At 35.8% G+C, this 23,153-nt stretch overlaps 1 protein-coding gene across 1 annotated transcript in view; it reads left to right on the top strand.

Moving 5' to 3' along the window:
- LOC123847554 (bifunctional heparan sulfate N-deacetylase/N-sulfotransferase 4) overlaps positions 1-17,975 on the top strand; it is a 266,149-nt gene extending 248,174 nt beyond the window's left edge. Inside the window, exons 8-13 of the mRNA XM_045879396.1 lie at positions 1,960-2,083; positions 3,968-4,142; positions 9,767-9,937; positions 10,864-10,973; positions 14,463-14,565; positions 17,856-17,975. Coding sequence (XP_045735352.1) covers positions 1,960-2,083; positions 3,968-4,142; positions 9,767-9,937; positions 10,864-10,973; positions 14,463-14,565; positions 17,856-17,975 — 803 coding nt within the window. The remainder of the gene's footprint in view (positions 1-1,959; positions 2,084-3,967; positions 4,143-9,766; positions 9,938-10,863; positions 10,974-14,462; positions 14,566-17,855) is intronic.
- The last annotated feature ends 5,178 nt before the right edge of the window (positions 17,976-23,153 follow it).

Below are 23,153 nucleotides of genomic sequence, written 5' to 3'. Positions count from 1 at the left end.
GTGCTCACTTGTGCTCTCTCTCTCTAAAATAAAAAAATAAATCTTAAAAAAAATAAAAATAATTAAAAGTTGCTTTTAATTAGTAATTAAATTTCTAAGGGCATTTATTAATTTTTACCCTCCCGTTTCACTAGGAGCCACCTATTCTGTATTCCTTTCACCTTTCTTCTGTCCAAGGTGTTGGTCCCCTTAGATCTGTTATCACTTTCCTTTAACTACTCATGCCCCTATTCAGTCTTGGTGGTCACGTAAAGCTGTGAAGATCCAATCAGGTGGCCATCTCATTAATACTTAAAGCACAGTAGCCTTTGCTCCTATGAGCTTAAGATACGTTGGAATAAAATGCCAATTCTCTGATGATCTGCTCGGCTTCCAGATCCCTAGCTGCAATTGTAACTGTCCTACCAGCCCACCTGTGTAGCTCATCTCCACCTCTGCTAGGGCTAGGAAATCCAACTAACCCTCCTGGGTCCAATGTGTTACAAAAGGGATCTTTTCCAGAAGGGAAATTTTGATTCACGAGAACTATGAAAACCCAGTCACTCCATGATTCTTTCCGCCATGGCCCTCAGTCTCTGGCCCAACTCAAACAGAAACAAGGGTCAGAGATTACATCTGAGCCTTCTGTGATGTGTACGCTCTGTGGGTTCTATCAGCCGGTCTGTCCAGCCTAGTGCTTCAGTTTATCAGATCAGATTGCCTCATTTAGCCAGGTAGGACATTCAAATGGTCATCTTTCCAGATTCCTGCCCTCCTCTTTCAACCTTACTGGGAACACTTAAGTTTTTAAGGTACAAGCTGAGAAAATGCTTCCTTTTGGAAGCTTTCGCTGACTTCTCAAGTCTAAGTCACCCATTCTCTCATGTGTTAGAAAAGCACTCTGGTCTTCTCTCACTATGGAAACTGTCTCACTATGTTGCAATTACTTGTTTACTTGACCCAAGTCCACACATACACTTTAAGATGATCAAGGCCAGCAAATGAGTTTTTCTTCTCAAGAGTTCTCACCAGGAAAAAAAAAAAAATTATCACCAGGGATTCACATAGAGTAGCACCAGTCAGCATGTGTTGAATAGTTTGATTTAATTTAATTGATTTGAATATAATATTGAGATCTACCAGGTTCAGGTATAGTGCTGGATGCCCTTGATGCTTTAGCCACTCACCTGACTCCCAGAGGGAAATTGAACCACCAGTTTCTGAAGTTCTCTCCCAGCTTAAAGCACAGTATCATCCCCTTCAGATGCCCAGTTTTGTCTTACCTTTGTACAACCACCTATGTGTTTTTTGCATTTTTTGTATGTTATACATCTCCTGTGGTATCTTATTTCATATTTTTCTTCAAATAAACTGACTTTTACCTCAAATAAAATAATTTAAAGCAGAAACTCTGTGTCACCCTATAAACAGGAGAATAGGTATTGCATATCAAACAGAAAAAAATGTAAAAAAAAAAAAATCAGAGAGGGAAAGAGCTGTATCATCAGTCTGCTTCACTTTGCTTATGTACTAATATTAAATCAGATGTTTAGGTAAATGGAATCATGAAGACTAACAAAAGAAAACTTAGATTGTTGCCACATGAAATGCACCTAATTGATTTTAAGGAAATCATTTTTTTAAAGGTTTTACTTATTTGAGACACTGAGAGAGAGAGAGAATGAGAGCATGAGCAGGGGGACTGGGGGGGGGGGAAGGATAGAGGCAGAGGAAGAAGCAGACTCTCCGCTGAGCAGGAAGCCCTACATGGGGCTGGATCCCAGGACCCTGGGATCATGACCTGAGCCGAAGGCAGACACTTAACCGACAGAGCCACCCAGGGGTCCCTTAAGGAAATCATTTTAATACCAGAAAATTTGGTCTTCTGGATATTACTTTTTGAGCAAAAATTTTGCTAAAATAGTATTTGTCTCTTCTTTTGTTGCCATATATAACCCTTTGCCTCCTTTTTTGCTATAGGAACAACTGCACTTTATTTATTCCTTCTTATGCACCCTTCCATCATCAGCAATCTTCCCAGTCCCAAAACATTTGAAGAAGTTCAATTCTTTAATGGCAACAACTACCACAAGGGAATCGATTGGTAAGGAAAATAATGAAAAATAAAGACCATTATTAACACATGCTCAATCACAGCACAGCGATTATAGATGTATGTGTGGCATCTACATAATTACAGCATAAATTTGTTATGCTCAATTCTACCATAGTGAATTAGAAATTAATTTATAACAATGGTATGTTTAATCAGTGTTGCCTATAATTTGATTTGGACAGTGCAATAATGATAATATTTTTCTGGTAAATTAATATGATTGAATAAAAAAGATTATGGAATTTTTTTCAGAATTATTCATAAGGAAATTTAAAATTCTGCTTAAGCATATTATTATTTTACTGCGTCTAGAATTTTTTTTTAACTACATAATTTGTCTTCACAAATGATTCTTGAGGAAACAAATAAATAAGTTATTTTATACTCTGTGACATGTATCTTCATTAACCACATAGACTATAAAATGTTGTATTATAAGATAAGCTGATATTTGTCATGCAAATAATAACATAGCATTTCCAAAACCGTATTAATGCCAGCCGTGCACATGCATAAAAGGAATACTACTTTGCATTTAATAAATTATGAAAAATTTTAAAATCACAATATTTTCCCTAAACTGAAATAGAATAAACCTGATATTAGAACTGGTCTTTACTCTGGGGCTTTTTTCTAGCTTTATTCCAATTTTCTAAGAAACTATCACACTGATTCCAACTTCCAGTTATATAAGGCAAATCTCCTCCAGGGAAAATTCCCCTAAATGCATAACTCCGCAGTGTGTAACTTTATGTCAACACCACATATGAGCCTGTCCTCAACAAGAGGCCTGTTCTGTTTAGACCCAGCTAGGGCTAGAGTAGGGGAGGGGCAATGCCGGTAAGCAGATCTGGCTTCCTATCACGGGTAGAGATGTGCCCACTCTGCATCTAAGATATGACTATTCTACCTTACTTTAAAAAGACTAAATGAATTTTGGAAGTGCATGCAAGTTACTAAAAGCAGAACAGCAATTTTTTCTTATCTCTGAGCTCAAATGGAACACAAATTGTTAAGCAGGAATATAGATGAGGCTTTTCACCACTTCACATTTGGGAAACATAATAACAAATGTCAAAGAGGAAAATAAGTGTCTTATATGAATTCTTAATTGCTCTCATTATTTATTTCTAGAATATTTGAGGGTTAGAGAAGTGATGAGCTGTAAGGAGGATTACACACATAATTAAAGCCTTGCACTGAGTTAACCTCCGAACATATTGATTCCATAATCTACACACAGAGGAATGTTCCGACAGCATATGGAGGAGTGAACCTACCAAGGCACCACAGGATCAACTGGCAGGAAATATCCTCTTAATGACTCTAGATAGACTATAATGTGTTCACATTGCTACACATACAACAAATTACGCAGAAGTTAAAAAGGAGGAGAGCAGCTATGCCCTACTCTGCTTAGGATTTTATAGCTCTTCTGACTTACATCCTCCTCTCTTGTGCACTTTCATCTCAAATTAAAAATTTTGCATTCAAGCTTGCAAACAAGAATTTACTATTTTAAAATATTTACTAGGCAAGACTTTGTAATTTGCCTTTTGCCAAGGGTAAACTTAATTTTTCTGGATTTGACTTATGATAGCAGAGATCATCATCCGAAATCTAAAAGATTTTCCCTCTGTTCTTAACAATCCACCTATTTCATCTCCCTTTCCCCTGCCCTACATAGTTCATTAAAACAGTAATACTTCAGATTGTCTTACTGCCAAAGTATATAGCATAGCCATGATTTCAACTATTATGACACTAATAAGTAGACATCAATATAAATGAATGTAAAAATGTTCAAATATTTAATATCCATAGCATGTTGAAGAAAAACTTAAATCTCTGATTGTTTTTCTCTGCCTTCAGGTATATGGACTTTTTTCCTACTCCATCCAACATTACAAGTGACTTTCTATTTGAAAAGAGTGCTAATTACTTCCATTCAGAAGAAGCTCCCAAGCGAGCTGCATCTCTGGTCCCCAAAGCCAAGATCATCACCATCCTCATCGACCCCTCAGACCGGGCATACTCTTGGTACCAGGTATGAGGCAGTAAAAAATACTTTTAAAAACATTTGGCCATAGCTTAAATGTAAGCAATGGTAAATACCAAAATAAAGTCTAGATGTCCAGATGTATTCAACAGTCAAATGTTACAGAGCTAACACCCTCCAAAAAAAAGAAAGGAAAAGAAAAGAAATTACAAGTGATAAAAGCTGAATATTTGATTCGTGTGAAGTTGGGCAAGGAATTTCAAGCATAAAGTAATAGAAAACATCAGACATAAAAGATTAATAGATTGAATAGACAGTATAATGTAAAATATTAGTCTGTCAGAATTAAAATAAAAGTACATATCTAAGTAGAGCATCTTTAATAATACATGGTAAATGGTTTAGTACCCTTAATTTGTAAAAAAAAAAAAGTTTCTGTAAATTGGTAAAAATAAAAAAATATAATATCTCAGTAGAAAAATGAGCAAATGAACAAAACACATAGATAGACATTTCACATGCACAAAGACACCCACAAATGTAACTGCTCAGCAGTTTATATGAAAAATGATCAACCTAATTAGGAAGCCACAAAATATAAATCAAAATGATATTCTTTTTGAATATCATTTGACAAAAATTGTATTGTTTATTCTCCTTGCTGGCAAGGGCGTGATGGTAAAGATATTCAAACGTTGCAATATAGATGGAGATCTTTTCTGAAAACTAATTTGGCAATAATTATCAAAATAGTTTTGTAAGGGTCCTGTTGTGCTATGGATCCTCTTCTGGAATCAATCAGAAACTTCAAAGGGATGGACAAATATTTATCCCCTTATACATCCCAGTACTAGTCAAAAAATGTGGGGTAGAAGGAGAGTCGGGGGGAGGGAAAAGTATATGTGGTCCCCTGGGTGCAAGGAACCTTAGCACATTTACAGAACTGAGGAAACTTCCATGTGGCTAGAGAGCAAAACCTGAGGTGACCTGTGGGAGATCAGTCTGAGACGTACACAGGGGACAGAACTCAGGAGGGGGAATCATGTGGCTGCTATTCTTCAAGCAACTGAAAGCCTTTGAAGAGTTAAGCCAGTGTGTGACTACCAGATTTCCTTTTAGAGGCAGGTAAGAAATAGAGGCAGCATTGACAGTGAGAGTAAGAACAGACTGAGTGAAGTATAAAGTATCAAGGGACATGTAGGGATTAAAACCAATAGAACCTGGTGAGGAAACAGTCAAGGATGAACCAAATTTCCGATGTGGACAACTGGATGACGAGTATAGATTCCCATAAAAATAGAAGCACTGAAGAAGGAAACAGGACTGGTTGGGGGGAGGGGTGCTAAAGATGTGGCACAGGCGGTAACCATGAGGTCCGGACTCACTGTCATACGGAGACGAACCGCAGAGTCAGCAGGCACTCTGGGGAGAGGTTGGAGCTGGAGACAGAAATCTGTGAATCAGAGGCAAAAAGCCACAAACATGGGGAAACTGCCTAAGGAGAGAGTTTAGAGAAACAAAGTATAGAGAACGATGAGGCAGCCAGGGAGACAAGAGAACACAGCCAGAGGAGTAGAAGAAAATCCAGGAGTGTGATGACACTGAATACAAGGGGACTGAGTACTACCAAATGGAGGAGGTGACAAGTGTCAAAGGGCTGCTAAGAAATTAGACAGTTGGACCAAACAAGGCCTGAATTATTTTCACTGAGTTGAAAGACATTGAGAGAAGTGGAACCTTTAGTGAGACAATGAAAAGAGCAAAACCAGATGGATTTGGTGGAGGAGAAACTAAGTGGGAAGAAGAAAAAAAAAAAAATGTGAGATTTCAAAGGGGAAAAACAAGACACAGGCTTGTTTCAGAGAAGTTAAAGTGGGTTCAAGGAAACTGTGCTCTATGGTGGTCGTGATTTGAATCATGAGATGTTTCCAAAAAAAAAGGAGAGATGTTTAAGGCCCAGGAGAGAAATCTGGGTATCAGTCCCATGAGGATCCTGAGGAGCTAGGAAGAGATGACTATAGGAAATAACTTAGATGGGAAGGAAGCATCCATTTCCAGACTTCACTCTTCTGGTGCAGGGAGCCTCCTGGCAAGCTGCTGGAGTCTATGGTCCCATTTCAGAAACACATTTGAAAAGCATAAAACTACGTAGAATTACAAAGAAACAACTTTTTAAAAATATAATTATCAAAGTAATTTTTAAATCAGTAAAAAATCTTTATTTATTTAAGAATTAAATGGCCAGGGGGCGCCTGGGTGGCTCAGTTGGTTAAGCGACTGCCTTCGGCTCAGGTCATGATCCTGGAGTCCCGGGATCGAGTCCCGCATTGGGCTCAGGTCATGATCCTGGAGTCCCGGGATCGAGTCCCGCATCGGGCTCCTTGCTCGGCGGGGAGTCTGCTTCTCCCTCTGACCCTCCTCCCTCTCATGCTCTCTGTCTCTCATTCTCTCTCTCGCAAATAAATAAATAAAATCTTTAAAAAAATAAAAATTAAATTAAAAAAAAAAAAGAATTAAATGGCCAGATCTAATGATGGGACCAATACTGCTGTAATGTTGAAGTAGGATTGAGCATGAACAGCATTTTGATATATCTGAAACACCTGTATTGTGATACAAAAAGACCTGATTTTTACTGGTATAATACATGCAAAATTTCATTTAAAAGTTACTGAAAATAAAAAGACTATTTTGTTGTTGTTGTTCAGATCCAAGTTCATAGACCCTCTGAATTATATCAGTAGGGCTCTGGTTAAGAATCCTTCCATTAAAACTTAATCTGAAGGTCTGAGATAGAGAAATTGAAATGATTCCAATGGTCTCTCCTTCCTTTGGAAAGTTGAGAATGAGTTAATCTGATGAAAAAGAGGGGGATAATTTGGGCAATGGCAGTTTGAGGAGAGAAAAAAGGCAGTGTGAAATCTTTGTACAGGGGTGAGATAAAGTTGACCACAAAAATGTAAAATTGCCTACAGCAGTAAAAGCCTAATTAAAGGTTATCCTGAATTTGTGGTGGTAATAATGTACATGTACTAAAATCCCATGATATGAGTGCATTTGTGTATGTGTATGTTTAATGCACATATAAATTAATGCCCAAAAAAAAGGACTAAAGGGAATTTTTAAAGAGCATACGAGAAATTTTCATTTTTTATTACTTTTTTTTTCATTTATTTTTTACCCATTCTTTATTTTTTTATTCATACTTTTTCTTGACTTTCTTCAATAAACATTTATGGCCAAGAACAAATAATAATGGACAGAAAAATGTGACCCTGTACATTGGGATTACAAGAGGTCAGGGATCCTAGGAGAACACCCGGATTGGGAGTAAGATCCAAGTGTTATTAGAATCCATGAGTCACTGTCTCCCTCAAGATAGAAAAATGTGCCTTTCTCACTTTATGAAAATTCATATTGCAAAGCAACATAAACTTACTTTAAAAAAAAAGTAACAAAAGCATTGAAATATTAAGCCTTCATTAAAAATGTTGAATATAAGTACTTGGGGTCAAATGTTGCACATTTCCTAGCAGAAAACATAGAACAAATTTATATGAATCTTTTCTCACATAGATTAAACTATTTAAATAAAAGAGAATCTGTGCCTGCTTCTTCAAGTAAATTCTTTGAACATACATGTTTGAAAGGAATTATTTTTCCTGATATTTTTATTGCCATATTGCTAAGAGTAGGGTCTCCAAACTGCTCCACATTTCAAAATAATGCAGCCTATTACTTAGCTAAGCCTGTCTATTCAGTAAATACCATAAATCCAAAGCTCAGCAGGTATAATTCAGAAACTCCTACAAATGTCACCTGCCACTGTAATTTCTATCCCACATTTTTAAAATGGGCCTCACAAAGAAGCTATAGTGCTATTTTTTCCATAAAATATGTCCTTTTGTGACTTCTGGTCATATTTTTATGCTAATCTTCTACTTGCAGGAATATAAAGAAAAGTTGGTGTTAAACTTTTATAAATCAATGTAGAGAAGATTAAGTACAGTTCCATATTATCACTGCTTAAAATAGAAATTTTAGCATTAACATATTAATATGCACATAGTATTTTTAGATTCCTTTATTCAAGTTATGTAGTTTCTACACATAGTATTAATTCAGTGTATTATGTAGTCTCTATGTACTCAGCATAATGCATATACATATAAGAATGTCAATAAATATAAAATAATGAGAGGCCTTCAAAAGTTTTATTCCACCAATCTACCACTCACTGGTTACTGTTTAACCACTTCTTACTCATCTTTACTTTTTTCATTTTTCTAACTCACATAGATAAACTGCGATTACACAATTACATCAAGTCCTAATACACTCCCATCCTCATCCTGTAGTTAATTTTCTTTATGTTAAACTTTTAGATATCTTGCAAAATCAATTCATCCATTCCCACAATTCACACACTTTCACTCAAACTTAAGAGATCAATTTCTCTTAGTTTCTATGTTTATTTTTTTGACTTATAAAAATCTCTGTTATTACATTTTAGCTCAAAATTTTCAACCACTTAAAAAGATCCTATCATCGGGCGCCTGGGTGGCTCAGTCGTTAAGCGTCTGCCTTCGGCTCAGGTCATGATCCCGGAGTCCCGGGATCGAGTCCCGCATCGGGCTCCCTGCTCGGCGGGAAGTCTGCTTCTCCCTCTCCCACACCCCCTGCTTGTGTTCCTGCTCTCGCTATCCCTCTCTCTGTCAAATAAATAAAATATTAAAAAAAAAAAGATCCTATCATCTTTCATTCAGAATTGATCACCTATTGGTCTGGCTACCAAAGCAATATATATGACTCTAGTCAAATATCTGACTTTATTATAGTCTGTTAATCTATTGCCTCCCATAGAAAATTTTTATTTCTTTGAAGATAGAGATTACATTTTGCTTGTATCTTTCTATCTCCAGAATCTATAGCAGTTTTTTGTTCTGGTAAGGAGCTTAGTGAATGCTTATGAAATTGTATTGACTGCAAAATCTCTTATTGTATTGGGCTCTTGAGCTTGACTATTGATGGTTTGGTATGAAAGACTCAGAGATTTGGTACTGAAAAGTAGTAGTGGATCAGTACTTGTAAATTAGCACAGATAGATGGAAATTCTTGGGAGAGCAAAAGGAAAGGACTTTGGGCAACACCAACATCTTTATGACACCTAAACAAGTATTTGGAATACACATCCACTTTCTCTATGCTCATAGCCTCTGCCACAGAGGAATATTGGGGAAATGTCAGAACCTGTAGGAATAACTATGATGAGACGATGAGCAGAGTAATATATGAATCTGCTCTCGCCAATCTAAATCTCTTTTCACTGGGCTTGATTTGTCTAGTCCCCAATATCTATTCACTTTTAATCAGACCCATGAAGAAAATCCTGTACTCTCTCTCTCGCCTTGTATGTAAACGCAAAGACAACCACAGGCTTATGTGCATACCACTTGATATACATGGAAGGCTTGTACTTTAAATAAGCAATAAGCCATTGCCTGGCTTTTAATATATGCACTCTTTATTTTTTCATTCTAAAATTAATTTATCATTTTCATTACTTTTTGGAAATAAAAGACACACCCATGTACATACATCAAACACAAACATGCACACATACCGTGCATGCATAAAGAACACCAATTTTACAATTGACTTTCTTGTTAAAGCACCAACGATCACATGAAGATCCAGCTGCCCTGAGGTTTAATTTCTATGAAGTTATCACAACCGGACATTGGGCCCCATCTGACCTAAAAACTTTACAAAGGAGATGCCTAGTACCTGGATGGTATGCAGTCCACATAGAAAGATGGCTAACTTACTTTGCTACTTCTCAGGTAAGGTCCTAAAATTAATTTCTTCTGTTTAATATACCTTGGCTGTATTGCACTTGACGAACAGAAAATAAGAAATAACATTGCCACAGACAATTCATAATAAGACAATCATACCTAAAGAAGATATGTGGATTTTTTACATTTTTAATGTCAATAATAATGTTAAAATGTTAAGTGGCTGTAAAACATATTCTTGGGATCTTCTTTTGGGTAGTAGCTGGTCTCAGAGTGCTGAGTCCTCACACAGGAGACATCATGTGATCCGTAAGTAGTAACTCAACTACTCATAGAACAGCCATTTAGACAATACCTTTATGGAACACCACATGCAGATAGTCTGACATCTGTCCTCTAGGGCTCTTAGAGAGGAAGAGGTCACACATTAGACTGTCAAAATGGAAAATGATGTAACAGCTCCAGGAGTGTGGGATAGAACAAGAGGTAAGGATTTGAGGGAACATTCATACTATTTATATTCTTTACTCCAGATTAGGTCATCACTAAAACCTGAGTTCTTTGTCATGGTTTATAAGGAAAATAGATAAGTAATTTTCATCTGAATGCCATTTCTAAGTCTTTGGCTCCAAGGTTAGCTCATGGGATTCCATAGGCTGAATAATTATCTGATTACATGACAGATGGAAAATTGAGTTTCTCCTGAACTACTAAATCAAGAGAGTTTCTGTGTTTATTTCTGATTTACAATCAAGTTAGTTAAGGGTTATAAACAATGCCGATGGCAAACTTCAATTGTTGTTTATTTGGAAGGACACAATAGTAAACATTAAAATGTATCCTAAGTAATGCATATTTTCTTCCTATTCACACTGACCTAACTGATTAATGTCATACCAGATCAAGTGAGGCAGTTCAGTCTATTTAATTTAGTCTTGTTCTTCACAAAGTGACTATTTTTGACTTTATAGTTGCTAATTATTGATGGACAGCAGCTGAGATCTGACCCAGCTACTGTGATGGATGAAGTCCAGAAGTTTCTGGGAGTTACACCTCATTATAATTATTCTGAAGCACTAACGTGAGTCTATTCTCATGCTTGATTTCATTTCCATTATTTGCCATCATAAATTATCACTGGTAGGTGTGTATATAGCATTATTAATACTAGCTATGAATTTATACATCATTATGCTACTCAAAAGCAGTCAAAGGAGTATCATTATTCATGTAGAGTCTTCCTTTAGAATACCACAGATACTTTATTTTGCCAAGTGTTATCCTATAGGCATTTTATATATCACAAACTCCCTTCTTGGTGGGCTTTTTCCCAATATAAGTTTGGTTAAGTAAATTTTTTAGATGCCTACTCTGCAAAAATTGTCCTAGAAATTGAAGTTACAAAGGTGAAAAAAATTTGGGAAGACCCCAAGTAATTCACAGGTTAGAAATGAAGTGCTGATGACCATCATTAATTCTGTGAAAGTGACCAGTATTTGGGGTAGAATTGGAAAAAGGATAAATTCATATTACTTTGTATTTATTAAATTATGTCTAACCAAATGTAATCACATGCAATGTTCCAGTTATTTATTGTTGCATGACAGACCATCCCCAAACCCATCAGCATATTACCACAGCCATTTTATTATGCTGATAAATTCTGGGGGCTGGGAATTCAGACAAGACACAGCCATAACAGCTTGCCTCTGCTCATAAAACCTGGGGACACAAGGGGGGAAATGTGACTATCTGGGTACGAATCAAATGTCTGGGGACTGGAATCTTCTGGAGGCTTCTTCACTTCTTCACTCATATCTCTGGCTTTTAGACTGGGATGGCCCAAAGGCTAAGCTCAATGGGATGAGACCTCTTTGTGTGGCTTTTCGACAGTGTAGTGGCTGTGTTCTGAGAGGGAGTGATATGTTAAGGAGGTGTGATCCAGCACAGCCATAGCGTTCTCTGACCTAGTCTTGCAAGTCGCACAGCATCCTTTTCACTTCACCTCATTTTATTGGTTACAATCAAGTCACTAAAGCCAATACAAATCCATAGTGAGGGCAATGGACATACCCCTCTTGATGGGGAGGGGCAAGAGCATTCTGCAGAAAATAATATGGGAGGGGAGATATTGTTGTAATCATCTTAGAAAAATAAAACCATATACTTGGGTAACTAAAGATGGGGGGGAAGGTAAAGAAGCACAATAAACAATCAAAACCTCCAAGGAGCCAAAACATATTTTAAAAGGGCATGTACTTGACTCCCTCACAAGGCTTGATACAAAGCCTGTTAAATTTTAGACAAAATTCTAACAAGCCTGATTATATAATTTCCCAGGTCACAGCAGATTAGAATTAGCAATTAGACAATTAGAGAGGGTAATGGAAGGACAGGAAAAGCAGTAATAAGATTGGGTTGTTCCTGATCCACTCAAACAACCCTAATGAAGTTTTTACCTACACATGGAAATAACAATACAAGGCATGCCCCTGTTGATTAAGTAGACAAAGCTTCCTAGAATACGTTTTACATTAATAGTTATTGATGTTAGCATGTCTTTCCCTGCCTCCCTGTGGTAGTTTAAGGAATGGTTCTATCTTGTTTACTACAAATAGTTGCTTATGGTTCAGTAAACCTGTAAAATCATACTTTTCAAGAAGAGATTACAAACAAGTACCAAATATATGGTTTTTAATATGTCTCACATCACAAAAATTAATAACTGTAGTGATGTTCAATGTAATAAAAGAAGTCGTGTGGCAACCAATTCGTTGTTGTCTCAAAGTTGTCCAATAGTTATTTGAGAAAGGCTTTGCATCTTCATTTCACAATTTCATGCCTACTAAAATAAAACCATAACAATGAATTCATATAACTTATAAAAAGTAAATGCCCTCTGTTAGAGTATATAACATCAATGCAATAAATGAAACCAGGACAGCAAAATAATGTGGAGTCAAAGCTATGACAGCCCTATCTAAAAGCCCTATCTGACTTTCAATATGGCCCTTCTTTCTCAAGTTGTATTACGGTCTGCCTAACAACAGCTGCTGTGGAAACAGGGAGAGACTGCAGCCCGTCCTGGGATCTCCACACACCTGAGAGGAAAAGAGATGCTCTCAGCATGGGTATAAATATCTTGGCTTTGTTGCCAGAACTGTATTTTACCTTAATGCAGTTAAATATTCTCATCCTAAGGCAGAAAATGCTGTTTAGGGGCACAGTTATGCCGACTTCCCCATCTCATTTTGCAGAGCATGCTGAATTGTTTTTCCTCTTGGGAAATTAATGAAAACTAGAGAAAGGACTGTGATAGACAAGGAGTAGATTGAAAAGTCCAGGTTGGAAATGACTTTGTCTTCCTTTTATCCATTTAACCAGTGATGTATTTAATTTTAATTGATAACATGTACTAGGACAACCTGGACTGCAAGGATCAGGTCTCTAAAAATAGGATGGGCAGGGAACTGTGAAGAAAAGTTCCCTCTCCCTCCTAAATGAGTTCACATATGTGCAGAGGCAAATTGCAGGTGCACGTATTATAGGAATGGGCCCAGGGCAACAAAACATTCTGCAACTAATTAACTTTACATCCCCGTCAATTATGCTTCATCCTTCTAAAACATCTGCTGAGCAACAAAATGCAAACCTTTTCGATGTTTTATGCATGCAGCAAGTCCCATAGCAATAAATTTAAAATTTCTCTTCTTATTTGAGTTATTCTTCCATTTTTCCTATCTTGTTATTCCTAAACAAAAGTTCTTATATATCTGAGTTTAAATAATTAGGCCACACATCCTTTCTTTTGTAACTTTGTGCAGCCATAGGAGCAAAACATTAGAATTTTCTTTAAGAGTATAGGGACCTGAATTATCCCATAGGATCATTTGCCTTCAACAAAAGAAATGAAGAGTTGTCTAATCTTCCATTCACCACTTGCATGGCCTGTGCCTCATGTTGTTTGAAAAAAATATAATAAATTCTATTTTTAAAATTTTAATTTCCTCCTTAAAAAGTGTAAACATTTTGAACTTGAAAAACTATAGTATTCTTCCAAATTAGAAGCTTTAATTCATGTTTACATTCACAAAAGTATACTTACATTACATTCAGTCACTTTAATATATACCATTGAATGATTTCAAAGAAATCTGTTAACATATTTTGACAGGGAAATCATATTAATAAGTAAATAAATATTTTAAAAGTCCTGTGTATATGGGTTGCAGTTTTGATGATTGGTCCTTGATCTTTTATAGATGAATAGGTAAAATATGAAATTTAAGTTAATAATTTCAGTCTAAGATTGGATTAAAGATTTTCAGGTCTTTTTTCATTCAGTAGAAATATTAAAAAATATATAATAACATAAAGCTTATTTAATCTCAATTAGACTTTTAAATCAATTCATTGAATATTTGTAGAACTGAACTAAATTAAATTGAAACAATGGGCATACCAAAGTGCATTTCTTTATCCAACTGGTGAGGCTCTCTCACTTAAAATTCTGTATACAATTTATGATCATTATATTTTTATAATCATGTATATGTTTGATCTTTTGTAGGTTTGATCCCCAAAAGGGCTTTTGGTGTCAACTACTGGAAGGAGGAAAGACCAAATGTCTTGGAAAGAGCAAAGGCCGAAAATATCCATCCATGGATCCAGAGGTAATATTTTCCTAATCTTTGAAACACTCTGGTAAAATTTCATGCATACAACTCGGTGTTTCAAAATAAGGGACATTGTGTTTGCTTCCTTTTCTTCTCTTTCTTTGCTATCAATGTTTTATATATTTAGAAAATAGGCTCACAGAGATCAATAATTGAGAGATAGTCATAGGAATTGTTTGCCTTTAGGATGCAGTTGAAACATAAATACCTACTGAAGAGTAACTATTTTCCAAATGTGTAAAGTGCTTAAGTGAATTGTTTACTAAACAAGTAATTTTGGATAAAATACATAGACATTATTATTATATATTAAATATGCGTATGCTATGCCTGTACCACGCATGGGTACTGAGGTGAGCAATGGAAAGCCAACATGTGGGTGGGGAAGTTTCTCCACACTACCAATCAGTGCTCAGACACCAGCTAGGTATCCAACAATTCAACTCCGTTCTGACAATATCTACCCTGAGATAGCATTAGATTTTTTTTTTTTCCAGGAGGTCAGGAAATATTTTATTGACAACTAGGGACATGGCCATAAGAGAGGGAAGCACACAGGACTGCAAACTAAAACCCAACAGGCAGCAAGGGCCCTTTGGGCCAGGAACCCTGAGTCCTGGTGTCCTCACGGTCTCCCACCAAACAAGACTGGGCATCCAGGAGAAGGGGCAGTGGCTCTGGTGTCCCACAGAGTGAGAGGATATATGATGCCTCATTACGAGCGACAGGGTAAGGAGGTAAAATGGAGGGAGGGTCCATCACTGCCTAAGACCACCTCCTCCTCTCAGAGCCAACACGAGGTGGAGGATTGAACCACCTAGGATCTTGTAATCAGCTGCTGTCTTCTCATCATTCATCTGTTTTCCACTGTAGATGAGCCGCTGCTGCTGTGGGGGGATGCCCTCTTTCTCCTCCACACGCTCCTTGATTCGCTCCACCTTGTCTGTGGGTTCAATGTCAATCTCAATGTTAAGGGCTCTGTTCTGTAAGGCTGTCTCTGCCCACCCCCAACTTCAGACACCTGTTGCAAGCTCAGGTTGTCACCTGTGCTTTTGACCAACCAGCCAGCCATAGATTGAAAGTTCCAACATTCTTCTCCCCGGGTTCAGTTCATTTGCCACAGCGACTCACAGAACTCACAGAAATGTCACTTACTAGATCATGTGTTAATCATAAAGGGATATAACTCAGGAGCAGCCAGATGGAAGGGATGCATAGGGCAAGTTATGGGGAAAGCCCTCTATGTGAGCCACTCTCCCCCAATCTCTTCATGTTCACCAACAGGGAAGTTCTCTACACCCAGTCCTTTTTGGGTTTTTATTGGAGGTCTCATTACAGAGACATAATTGATTAAATCTTTGGTAAATGGCAACTGATTCAATCCCCAGCCCCTCTTTCCTCCAGGCCAGTGGGGTGGGACTTAAAGTTCCAACCTTCTAATCACATGGTTGGTTCTCCTAGCAACCAGCCCCCATCCAGGCGGGTTCCAGAAGAATGTTAATTAACATAACAAAAGATACCTTTATAACTCTTTCATTCAGGAAATTCCAAGGATTTTAGGAGCTTTGTGCCAGAAAAGGGAGCAAAAACCAGATATATTTTATATCATAAATCACAATATCACAAAGAGGATACAGGATAAAACAGTTATGAACCCAGATTTTTTATAGGAGAGTAAATTAGTTATTGTCATTGATTTATAATAAGATACATAAAACAATGACAAACTACAAAAGCAGGAAAAGAAATTCTTAATAAAAGCGATGGTACGGGGCACCTGGGTGGCTCAGTCGGTTAAGCATCTGCCATAGGCTCAGGTCACGATCCCAGGGTCCTGGGATGGAGCCCCACATCAGACTCCCTGCTCAGCCGGGAGTCTGCTTCTCCCTCTCCCATTCCCCCCTGCTTGTGTTCCCTCTTTCGCTGTCTCTCTCTCTGTCAAATAAATAAAATCTTAAAAAAAAAAGAAAGTGATGGTATGAGGAGGTAGACTAAGGTTGGGAAACCAATTAGTCATCAGCTGGGCCAGATATAATGAGTATCTCTCCCAAGGCAAGGTGGGCAAAGGGAGGATGGAAGTGATTCAGGTGTTACTATGGAAATAGAAGTACCAGAAAGTCCTTAAACTGTACCTTTGAACTCAATAATTTCAAAAGAGTTTCAGAAATCACTAATCTGCCAGGAAATCAGTGTGATGTTCTCACTACTTTTACAAACATCTTATCCAGACTTTGAAGTGTTTACAATCTGGTTTAAGGGAAGAAATGTAATGAAATATTCGGTGGATGGTACAAAACGAAATGTAGTTGTCTTAAGTCCATTTCCACAGTATGCACCAAAGTTGCCAAGGGAGTTTTATGAAGAACAAGACTCATTTGTGTTAAAATATTGGAAAGGGCTTAAGTGAGATGGTATAAATTCAACAAGACCGAAAACTGTTTGGGCCATTGCTCCTATACTTCCACAAGGAAAATTGTTCATCTGTACTATTTTATCAGAGACACAAAACAATGTTCATTGGGTTATAATATAAGGTAAGTGACATCCAGAGACAAAACCCAATTATAAATTTTCTGGTTTCCCAGAAATACAAGAAAACATAAAGACTACTGATATAGTTGAGCATTCTTTTTTTACCCACTCATCTAATAAGGGCCAATCATTCCAGTTTGACTAAGAATTTAAGAATCACAAGAAAATTCATTATAATGATTTTTATAATGAGATCTTATACTATTTTTGAAGTAAAAACTCTTGCTTTAAAAGCATAAATTTTTGTCCTGAACAAACAGAAAATATTTTTGCAAAGTCATAGGTTATTTCTTTAATCATGAATTTCAGCTCTTATGGTTATTTATGTTCACTTTTTATGCTATGGCACAATTTTACACAAAGTGACCAATTTTAAAGGAAATGTCTGTGTTTTTTCTAGCTCACTTTTGTAGATTTGGTACCACTTCAGGTCCCTACCTCATTCTTCTGTAGTGTCACTACATCTCATCAAATTTTCTCTCTGCATAGACTTGACCAATACTGAATAAATAAGTGCCTCAGTGGTATATAAGCCAGAAAAGATATACCTGTACCTATTTTTATTTTATAGCTACAGTTCTGCCAAATCTTTTTAAAAGGTAAAGATGAGCGATATCTAGGGAACAATCCAAAGAAATGCATATTTTATAGACACCTATATTGTAATAGAATTTCTTAAGAAATGTAGGTTGCATAACTCTGTTTAATGAACTAATAACGTCCTTCAAGTTTTTTTTTTTCTTTTTGCTTTCCAGTCTAGAACTTTCCTCTCTAACTACTACCGTGATCATAATGTGGAACTGTCGAAACTGCTACACAGACTGGGGCAGCCTCTGCCATCCTGGCTGAGACAGGAGCTGCAGAAAGTGAGATAGCAGTGGAGACAAGAACCAAGGCTTGAAGGATGCTTCCTTTTACTATTAAATAGAATAGCAAACCCCACAACTTTTACCCCCGTACTGCACTTGTGATTGTCAACAGAGGACTGTGTGAATAAATTTCCTTCTATCTTTTTCATAAAATGAAAACTGTTATATATGCACGCATTGGCAATTACTAGCATCCATCCCTGTGTGAGCTTCTGGGAAGTAATGTGGGGTTTTGTAGCATTATCTAGTTTCCAGTATAGGGATCATAACAGAGCCCAGTTCCTCTGTTAACCACAAAGTTTCAGAAATTCTACATAAAACCGAGAATCCTAATTATATGCAAGTGACAAATGAGAATCTTGAGGAAAATATAAGAACAGAGATATATGTAAATGAAGGTAGCAGGAACCCAATATCTGAATTTAAGGGCTTACATTTTCTCTTTACTAATTTAAAAACAAGTTTGTTTTTGTTGTGAAAAGAAATCGTATGATCCCATACTCTTATTTTGAGCAGTTATTATTTATTATATTTAGCCCACATATTTTCCTCCGTTACTCCTCTTTATGAATTTCCTTGGTTTGTTAGAGAAGTTGTAAAGTTGTAGCCTCCTCTGTTTGTCGTCTCTTTTCCTTCTATAGAAGGAAAAGATCCACATTCACGGATAGTACTATTTTATCTGGCAGGGCAATCCATTCTGAGTGAATTCTGCAATATGGGTCCAACAAAATCTATCAGAGATTTTGGGGAAAAGGCGTGAGAATGCATACTCTGTGTAGTATTAACTAATATGTATAAGGCCACCTTTCCATGGGACCATAACCTTACCATATTAGTAATCTAGGTATCTCCACCTTGACAATGATGCAGTATTTATATATTTTTTTCACTATCTATGGAAGAAAAAAACTTTATTGATAAGATATGGAATGAAACCATCACCATGGGTTTACAGGTAGAGTGGCGCACTTGTGCCTTCTGTGGAATATTATGTCAATCATTTTAAAGCATGGACTTTTATATATACCAGTACATATATTATTGCAGAAGATTATGTTTTTAATGCCTATTTAAATATAAAATCTAAAACTTACCTCTTTAAACATTACTAATTCTCTAGCCTGAACCCTATTTCTCAGCCATGCTACCCAACAATTAATTTCTAGAGGAGAAGTGATGGCTCCTCCTCTCTTAGAGCTTTAGGTTTCTCTCCTATTTGGAGGTTATTGTCATGCTGGTTGAATTTTTATCCCATTTTTCAATGAACATATATTAAGGCTTTGTTAATCTCTTCAGTGTGATACATGAAGGTAAAATTTCAAGAGAACGGTAAATCAAACGCTTTAGTAACATTACCTGTCAATCCATCCTTCCTCCAGAGTAATTTTTCTATAGACTATAAATAATACTACTTTTTCCTACAATTTGAGAAATTATGCTTAACATAATTCAATGTCTTTAAGGAATCTGAAGATCTTTGTTTATATTTGTTCAGTTTTTGTTGTTGCTGTTGTTGTTGTTTTAAGCAAGCAAATGAAATCAAATCTGAAAGAGAATCAAGAATTTTCACCTATTTTATTTCAGAATTCAACTTTGGATTTATACTTCATTAAAATTTTTGTTTTCCTGTTGTTTTCCCTTTGTTTTCCCACTGTATCTAGAGGCTTTGGATCTTTTTGAGAAAATGTGAAAATTTTTCTTGGGCTTGAGTTAATAGAAATCACAAATTATTACTTCGGTTGTTCCTTTGTTAACTGTGAGACTAAAATTCTCAACCTTACTGTTACTTACGTGATCGTGCGCTTGAAAGCATTGCACTAAGCACACTATAATCACAATAATTGGGTATTTAGGCCTCTAACATTTGACTTATTTGTTCACTAGCTTCCTCCAGTTTATATTCTAATATTTTCTTTTTTGAACTACAGATTAACTTTTTTTCCCAAGTGGGATAACAGAAATGTTCTTAGGAAAAAAAAGGGAGATATTTTTCATATTAAGTAAAATTCAGACAAGTCAAAGTCCAACTCATCACCAGATTTGTAAAAATGTAACTCATTTTTGGCATTCTCATTTTTCCTAAGTAATGTATACAGTATCATTCACATATCTATAGACATCAGAGAACAAAATTCCCCCAAATTCAACCAGTTGTTTCTCCCTGGTTCATTTCAGTCAGTGTGTACATTTTTCTTATTAAGATTGTAATGAAGAAAAAATAAATTTTAATTATATAATTCATCTTCATCTCATAGTAAGCTACTTAGAGGGACTCTGGGCTTTGGGAATATTATAATAAATCAGGAAAAATTTCAGCTTTAAGAATATCTTGATTTACCCACTGGCTACTTCAGAATTATTGAGTCAAGTTTAATATATGTAACTCTTTAAAATTTTAAGTCAATTCTATTTCTTGGTCTTGAATTACATACTTTTTTAAATTTTAAAGAACTTCCTAAAACCTTTAAGCAAGACAGTACCTTCTCCTCTTTTCTTCTTCCAATTGCCTACTCACAAATACAATCACTGATTACTTCACATTAATAAAGGCAGGAACAATATTTGATTACAAGCCTAAATCAAGATATAATGGCATGCTTGTCAAATACCAGCCTCTAAAAATTATATTACAAATCTCACCCAAAACCAAATTTTGCTCATATTTAACAATGCCCCCCAAAGAATTGAATAAGCAACAAGGAAGAATGTTAGTGAGAAAAATTTATAGTCCTCTTATTACTGTATTTTTTTCTTAAAAAATGCTCTTAGTCCATTTAGAGATTTTATTTGCCTCAATTTTAACAAATTCATTTATATTTAGCTTAGGTAGTTTTTATCCTTCTATCCTACTGTTTTAATATCTCATAAAGTGTTCCATTTGCCATGAATAATTGATTTATTTTTAGTTACACAGACAATTCATAGTGGAATAATATCTTAACAGTCTGGTTTTGGTGGCTAGATAATATATCACCCATTTGCTTGATGGAGGTACCTCAAAAATAATGCTGACCAACTATTTTGAAAAGAAAGAAATCTAATAGTCTTGTACATAGGATTTTATCTCAACTACAGGAACACAGCTTAGCCATGGGTACATATATATGCCCAATATATGTATATATATTCAAATTAACATTTTTGTGTGTGAGAGCTGGTGAGTTGGATGGGAAAAGCAGAAAGAGAACTTGAGTTTACTGATATTGTTAAATAACGGATATAGTACACGCGTAACATATCTTTGGTTCTTCTTCAGAATGAATACTACCACTGGTATGGCCACTAGAGTAATGTTTCTCCTCTAAAATCTAAGGTTTTAATCAGTAGGTGGTTCTTTTTCACTATCTTTTTTTTATCTTCCTATTCTTTATCTGTATACATATTCCCTAAACGCCAAACATATAACTACTGTAACCAAGAAGTTATGAGAGTAGAGTTTGGATATCTGGATTCTCATACCAGTTCTGCCTCGCACTAGCTGTGTGGCCTCAGACAAGTCATGGAATTCCCCTGAGTCACAGTTTCCTTTTCTGTAAAAGAGAGACAATAAATGTTACTTACTCATTTGGTTATTGTAAGCATTACATGAGAGTATATTTAAATAACTTAGCACAAGGCCTGATGTAGTTATGCTGGAACATATTTGTTACAAAAATAATGTATAATATTCAAATCACTATCTCTTCTTTCATCAAACAAGAATATGTTTTCTATTTCCTTTAATAATAAAACATGTATGTCTTAAACATATAATTAATTGTATTTAGTCAAAATGGGAAACTGTCTTCTGCATCACTGTCCAAAAATGATAATGTGCTGTTCTCTGCTATTGTTCTGATCACCATTTGGAGCAAGGTAGTTCCATCTCAGTCCACCCTGTTGAAATCCCTTTCCTCCTACCTATTTTTCCTCAATTTATTCAGAAGAGTGTCTCCCTTGGACCCTTTCTTTATATGACTTTCTTCAGTTCTTTTGCAACCCAACAGATATTCTATCAGGAATATCAAATCTACAGGTATGACTTCCTCAAACCAAGTAACAGTCACAAAATTTAATGAAAGTATAATTATAACAATGAATCAATACTTAAAAAATCATTAAAAAGTACAAGAAAATTTCTCTGCATTCTTCACCAGTCTTTATCCCCAATTTCACTTTCTTCCATAGATCTCTTTTCCACAAAAGAAACATTTTATTACCCCTTAATATATTACTTCATATTATATTTGTTAATATCAAATATTATTATTTTTTGAAATTTTTATTACAAATGCACAATATTTCAGGTTTGAAATAAGACATTTACATGAATAATTTCCATCCAAAAAATATTTTATTGTTTCTCATATGTCTAAAGTCCGACATACTACCAAAAGCCAACACACAGTAGATACTCAATAAAAATTCATTGAAATATGTTGAAATGTGTTGAGGACTACCAATATACTTAATTATTTGCCTAACTTTAATATACATCATTATCTGTCTTGTTAATTTACATTCCAGATGTAGAATTTATTCAATGCTTTTGATGAACTACTGACTCCACAGAACTAGTAACTCTAAAATCTGTATCCCAAGCCCCTGAATTCCAGAACTATTACCACCTTACTCTGTTCATCCAGATCAAAATATCTGCCTGACTCCTAAATTGAGCACATCCTTTTGAATTCTTGATTGAACTTTTCCCTTTTCAGGGAAATTTTCTGCTTCCCCTCAATTTCCTTTTCTTTTTAAAAATACACCCAATCAGATCAACTTTCAATCCTTCTACTAATCTTTCTCTTCCACAAGCCTGAGGTACACTGATTCTTTTCCTGAATGTTTTTCATTAAACCATATTTGCCCAGTAGAAATATGTGAGTCACAAATGTAAACCACATATATAAATTTAAGTTTTCTAATAACCACTTTAGAAAATTATGAAAAGATTAATTTCAATACTTCATTTAATATATCCAAAATACTATTTCAATATGCAATCAATAAAAAATTATTAATGAGATATTTATATTCTTGTGTTCATACTGAGTCTTCAAAATCTAGTTTGTATTTCCCTCCTAGAGCACATAATAATTTGGACTTGCCACACTTTAAGTGCTTAATAGCCACATGTAGTTAGAGGCTTCCATATTGGACAGCACAGCTCTAGCCTCTACCTTCTTCATCCACTTATTCTTGATC

The sequence above is a fragment of the Mirounga angustirostris genome, unplaced genomic scaffold, assembly GCF_029215605.1.
Source record: "Mirounga angustirostris isolate CCGP_5_RB_7025 unplaced genomic scaffold, mMirAng1.0.hap1 SCAF_2, whole genome shotgun sequence".
Lineage (NCBI taxonomy): Eukaryota > Metazoa > Chordata > Mammalia > Carnivora > Phocidae > Mirounga > Mirounga angustirostris.
Note: the sequence above shows the minus strand (reverse complement) of the source record. Positions and strands in the feature narration are given on the sequence as shown.